Below are 6,525 nucleotides of genomic sequence, written 5' to 3' on the forward strand. Positions count from 1 at the left end.
CTCGACTGGGTGCTCTTAAGCCTCAACTCTCGGACCAACTTTCTCTAATGGTAAATATCAGTAGTGTTTCTACCTTATAACATACTAACATTTACTTGTAATGCTCCTTAAATAAGAAACAAAGATTTATGTTGCTTAGAGTTCTACAGAGTTGTACAGAGTTCTACAGAGTTGGCTCTGATACCATTTATAGCCAAGATCTACTCTGATGTATTTTTACCTAAATCAACTAAATTATTAAACAGTAAGACTAAATTAATCTGACATAACCTAGATATAAAAACATTAAGATAACTATGATTAAACTAATCTGACATAATAATAATAATAATAATAATAATAATAATAATAATAATAATAAACATAATAATAATAATAATAATAATAATAATAATAATAATAATAATAATAATAATAATAATAATAATAATAATAATAATAATAATAATAATAATAATAATAATAATAATAATAATAATAATAATAATAATAATAATAATAATAAGAATAATAATAATAATAAACAACAACAACAACAACAACAACAACCACCAACATATGCCATGCCCCTATGAACAACTCCATGTGCTATTGTCTTCCTTCCAAGCCCTTATCTCTCTCTGAAGTCAGAACCACATAATTGAAGACTAAAATACACTATAAATCCCACCTCTTACATACAACTCAAATCCACTACTTTCTCTCTAAGGACTTCCTATTTCATTCTTACAAAGTTAATTTATATTCATTGGAGCCATGATTAACTCTAAGAGACTTTTGCCAATGGCTCGCAAATGGCAAAAGTATGCTAGTCAGCAGAGGAAGAAAATCTCCCTCAAGAGAACTCCCAGTCAGCGAGGGAGTTCGGTAGCCGTTGAAGGCAACTTTGTCATCTATACAGTAGATGGGAGCCGGTTTATGATTTCATTGGCTTATCTCAACCGCCCCATCTTTCAAGAGTTGTTGTCAATGGCAGAAGAGGAGTTCGGATTCACGAGATGTGGACTCTGCTTATGCCGTGTGAGGCATCTATTATGGAGTACATAGTGTCTCTATTAAGCAAGAATGCTTGTGTGGAGGTGAAGAAGGCATTGGTTTCCATAACATCATGCAGAGAACCTTTGCCTTTCTTTGGCTTGCATAGAATCATCCCCGACAACAATATTCTTTGTGGCTTTTAAGCTCATAACGGAGCCTTTTTTATTTACTTTTTGTGCAGAATTGTACAACTTTGTTCGAATATATCAAAAGTAAATATTCATTTTATATCACCACCCGTTTTCGTTCGTTGCTACTGGTATGCTTCCATGTTTTTTGGGGGCTCCCTCTTATTCGGAATCAAGGGAAACCAAGATTGGTATTATAAGTAAAACATAACCTGTAGTAGTTAGGAACCAGGCTTGGGTTTGAGGTGTTAGCAATTGACACTACATCTCAAGATTGATTCCTACTGCTGAACTAGCCAAAGAAAAAATTGACAACAGTTTGATGAATAGCGAGAAAAACAGTTTTTCCTAGACATCCTAATATCATAATGATGTCGAGAAAAGGAAAAGCCACACCTATGTGGGAAATTGGAATGTCCTCTTCATGAGCTTACATAATCCATAGTAATGAAGGGCATTCAAGGGAGGATGGGATACAAAACTAAGACAAGTATCCAATGTTTAGCAGATGTTACTACTCTATTCCTCTAAACTCAAATCTTTTTATGCTCTATCGTTCCTTATGGACCATGGCCTTCACACATTTGTGAGTGGGCTTCTTTAATAATTTTTTTAAAAGTTGAAATTATTATGATAACAAAAGAATATTCTTAAATTAAAAATTTATGAATAAATATTTAAAAGTTATAAATTGGGGCCAAATCAACCAGTTTATTGTAGGAATTGGCAAAGAGCCAGAACCGGCTGATTCCTACATTGAATCGCATCGTTCTTAGGAGGGATTTGTTGGTTCCCGATAAATTGTGGGAACCGAACTGTCTCCACCAATTCTCAATCCGGATTGGACGATTCTGATCCAGAACATTTTAAAACCTTGACTCATTCTCTATAAATTTTTTGCCTTTTTATTTATTTATTATTATTATTATCTTTGTTCTCTATATTTTTAAAATGGGCAAGCTTTTTATGCTTCTCTTGCAGCATAAAACTTCTATCCTTCCCCCTAACCAACCGTCCATTCTAAAAGGACAGATTAGATGGCCCCAATCACCCTGTACTATTTTATTTTTAATTTGTTTTTATACAAAACCTTTTGAAACCAAAATTTGGGTGTTCAATCCTCTCTTGAACTCGCACCTATAAAAAACATATCAATAAATATTATCAATAAATTAAAATGATTAAAATACCCCCTGAAAGTTTCAAGGGTATTTTGATCATTTTATTTGATCAAAAATATGTTTTTAATATTTTATTTAGGTGCGCCTCATTGAGGTGATGGCACATACCAATTTTCATATTCATATAGTTAGTAGAAAAAAATTAAAAATGAAATACTTTGAGGCATTGGATCTAGATTGAATGGTTGGCTAGATAAAAGGAGAAGTATGCGTCTTTATGCTGAAGAAGAAGCATAGAAACCTTTCACTTTTAAATTAGCAGTTGAGTCTGCTGGGCTGGCTTGGTTGACATAGGACCGGCAGGCACTTGGTTTGGGTGTTGGAATTACAAAACAACTTCCATCAGTTGTATAAATAATTATGTGACCCTCCTATGCCACAGAGCCCACTCTATCACCTGTGGCTTTTGCCATTTTCATGCCATCTGCCAAATCTTGTGGAGTTCATCATGGCTGGAATAATGAGCAAAAAGAAACCTTCTATCAATGGTTCAAAAGGAGAATAGTTGTGAATTGTGACTAGGAGAAAAGTAACTGATTATGAGAGAGAGAGAGAGAGATTGTGTGGCAAGGTGTGTAACAGAGTTGGGCCTTTAGTTGGTAGGCTATCATTTCTGAGTGGTCATATCCATTTATATACGACATACATTGGGCCATGAAAGACATTGGGGCCATGAAAGACAATGGGGCCATGAAAGCCATTGGGCCCAAGAAGACAATGGTCATGCTGAATTCACGTGACGATGTTTGTACACCTTTTACACAACCTTCCTTTTTTCAGCCAAGAGTTGACTATTACACAGTAAATGACACTGGCAATGTCTTCATTATACAGCGAGAACCATTGCACAGATTACAACGGACAATGGGATAGCGGCATCGGTAGTTAGGGGCAGATGCCTCAACATAACGTCCCATCGTCCATTCCCACCATCAATATATACAAAACAAAAAAAAAAAACAATTATGCAGACATCATCATTAGAAGCACTGCTTCACTATCAGGAAAATTACAAGGAAACCTATGAATGAGAGGGTGCCCACCACATTTCTCTTATTCATCTCCCCATACTACATGCATTATATTGTGATGTTGATATGCCTCTGCACTAGCTCCAGAGGCAACAAATCCTAATGTGATAGAGGGTCTCTCACTTTGCTAGCCATCGGAAGAACATGTCTTTAAATGCTTGGCTACTCTATATTTCATTTGGATAAAATGTTCATTGAAAAATATTTTAGCCTAAACTTCAACCAACTGAGATCTTATCATCATTTGTTGCTTGCCATTGAAAGAACATATCTTTGATTTTTTGGATGCTCTGTAAAACGTTTGATTTAGAGTTAACAATGAAAAATATAGTTAGCCGAGATTATTGAGGTTAGAAGGATGTCCAATAAGAAGTCAGTCAAACACATCTAATTTCAGTATTCATTCAGGTGGTTTGAGTAAATTGGCTATTTTCACCGACTTTCTTGTGTTGTTTGAGATTAAGCATTGTGATATGCAAGGATTTCATCAAATGAAGCAGTCGGCATGATGGATTATTCATGAAAAGCATGTTCTTAATGATTTATAACCTGAATAAACTGGGATAATCATGTCATTTGGCTCACACCAATGAAGAGAGGCCAAATCACGAAAACAGCAATGCTTGTTTCGATTTCCAAGCCTGAACTCGAGCAATTTGGTTATTTTTATACAAAAAATTTAAAGAGATACCTGTTAGTGAAGTTAAAATAATTTGGTTATTTTTAAATAAAAAATTTAAAGAGATACTTGTTAGTGAAGTGAAAATGGAGAGGAATGATTTGTCCACCTATTTTGTAAAGTGAAATATGCATTTAGTGCAATTTAATTTTATTGGTCGGCACCAGATAGACCAATATGATCTGAAAACAATCGCCATGCATTGGCCCTACATGATCTGACAACAATGACTACCAAACACACTATTAATTCTGAAGAACAACCATATAAGATCTGAAGAACAACCATATCTGACACCCTTGCACAAATAAAAGAAAGGGAGAAATGCCAGTACATATAATTTTTAAAAAAATACATTGAAATGCCCGGAATTGTGTGAAAAGCTTTATAATTGAAGTCACTCTTACAAGGAAAACGTTATTGTTCATCGACAGTCACCCTAATTTTTCCAAATATTGAAGATTTGAAATATGTTTCAAATTATTCCTCCTCAGATCAGTGGTTGCAGCTTCAAAAATTGTGCCGACCTCATGAAAATAGCAAAAAAATGACTACAATATATTCTATTTTCTTCTGATTGTGGATCGGAGTATGAACCAGTGAAACTTTGGGAATAGGTTGTTGGATGGTTGACTCATTTAAATAAGTGAGTTCACAGACCCACCAAAACCCACCATTGTCAAAGTAATAAATAAGCAGTGTGAACTGGTGAAACTTTGGGAAAGGTTTTCGGATGGTTGGCTCATTTAGATTGGTGAGTCCACAACCCACTAAAACCAACCATTGTCAAAGTTATAAATAAGCATGGGTCATGGGATTCAAGCTAGGACAACAACAGGGGTCCGTTGAACGCACTGACTGAATGCTATAACATTCCGTACCTTTTTGTTAAGTCCATTTCATACCATTTTTTTAAAGCTTAGGATATAGCCTTGCAAATCATCAAGCACTAATCAATTAAGTCCAAGCTCTTTTTCTAAAAAACCAGTTAAGTCCAAGAATTTTTCCTAAAAAAAGTATTATGTCAGTTTGGATTTGGGCCTCTACTTTTTTTAGGATTTGAGCCTAGCACATAGCATTGCAAATCGTCAAGCACTAACCAATTAAGTCCAAGCTCTTTTCCTAAAAAACCAATTAAGTCTAAGCGTTTTTTCCTAAAAAAATAGTAAGTTAGTGGGGATTTGGACCCCAACCCTTTGGTGAGAATGAAGTTAGAGACCACCATGAAGATCGGCAATACTATTGCTAAGGCCCAAGCTATTCGCTCTATGTAGCCATAAATAGTGAAATGTTAGTCTCCCACTCAAAACATACACACACAAAAGGCCTTTTTTTTTTTCCTCTCTCCACCCATCATCACTTAAACATGTGCACTACATTCTTGCAACAAAACCCACCATTACTTTTGTCTCTATGCTCAATATATGTTGCTTTCTATTTAAATACAAAAATGCATGGTCATATATTGGAAAATTGGCAACCCAGCCAACCATCAACAGATGCAATGCCCCTGTGAACAACTCCATGTGTTACTGTCTTCCTTCCATGCCCTTATCTCTCTCTCTTTGAAGTCTGAACCACACAATTGAAGACCAAATAATCTATATGAAGCCCATCTCTTACACACAACTCACATCCATCAATTGCTTCCCATTCCACTCTTAGAAAGTTAATTTATCCTCATTGGAGCCATGATCAACTCTAAAATACTTTTTGCAAATAGCTCGCAAATGGCAAAAGCAAGCCATTAAACCGAGGAAGGGAATCTCCCTCAAGAGGACACCCAATCAGCGAAGAAGTTTGGTAGCTGACAAAGGCCACTTTGTCATCTATGCAATGGATGGAAGCCGGTTCATGATTCCATTGGCTTATCTCAACTGCCCCATCTTTCAAGAGTTGCTATCCATGACGGAAGAAGAGTTCAGATTCATGAGATGTGGTCCTCTGCAAGTGCCATGTGAGGCATCTCTTATGGAGTACATAGTGTCTCTATTGAGCAAGAATACGTGTGTGGAGGTGGAGAAGGCATTGGTTTCCATTAAATCATGCAGAGAGCCTTTGCCTTCCCTTTGCTTGCATAGAAGCATCCCTCCCAACAACATTCTTTGTGGCTTTTAAGCTCATAATGGAGCTTATCTTTTTTGTTTTTTTTGGGGTACAAAATTGTCTAATTTTGTTAGAATGTAAATAAATTACACATTCATTTTATATGACCGTCTTTTTTTCTTTACTAGTTGCTATTTGTATGTTTTCATTTGTTGGTTTCCAATTTTTGGTGTTGGCTCCCTCTCATTCGAAACAAGAAAATCCAATATTGTTATCAGAAGTAAAAGGAAAATTTACGTACAAACCAGGTTTTTTTTATCGTTAAAACGGTATTGTCCAAAAATAGTGAGTTATTACTTGAAAGGACGGATCTACGAATTTTTTTAATTTTTTCGAGCTTGCCCCAAGACCACTTACGTACC

General features: G+C 35.5%; 1 protein-coding gene across 1 annotated transcript; it reads left to right on the top strand.

Annotated features, from left to right (window-relative positions):
- The first annotated feature begins 717 nt into the window (after positions 1-717).
- LOC105420211 (auxin-responsive protein SAUR67-like) lies at positions 718-6,249 on the top strand. The gene is made up of 3 exons (XM_088866277.1): positions 718-1,046; positions 3,182-3,228; positions 5,754-6,249. The coding sequence occupies exons 1-3, from the start codon at positions 757-759 to the stop codon at positions 6,173-6,175; spliced, it is 759 nt and encodes a 252-aa protein (XP_088722403.1). The 5' UTR covers positions 718-756; the 3' UTR covers positions 6,176-6,249.
- Positions 6,250-6,525: the final 276 nt, after the last annotated feature.

The sequence above is a fragment of the Amborella trichopoda genome, chromosome 5 (assembly GCF_054954075.1).
Source record: "Amborella trichopoda isolate Santa Cruz 75 chromosome 5, AtrichopodaSantaCruz75HAP2 v2.0, whole genome shotgun sequence".
NCBI classification, from domain to species: Eukaryota; Viridiplantae; Streptophyta; class Magnoliopsida; order Amborellales; family Amborellaceae; genus Amborella; species Amborella trichopoda.

Bases quoted from the DNA above. Each gene is read 5' to 3' on its own strand.
- LOC105420211 (XM_088866277.1), top strand. From the start codon at position 757: ATGATTAACTCTAAGAGACTTTTGCCAATGGCTCGCAAATGGCAAAAG. The intron at 1,047-3,181 runs GTGTCTCTATTA...TTCATTATACAG, and splicing joins CATCTATTATGGAGTACATA to CGAGAACCATTGCACAGATT. The intron at 3,229-5,753 runs GTAGTTAGGGGC...TGGAGCCATGAT, and splicing joins ACAATGGGATAGCGGCATCG to CAACTCTAAAATACTTTTTG.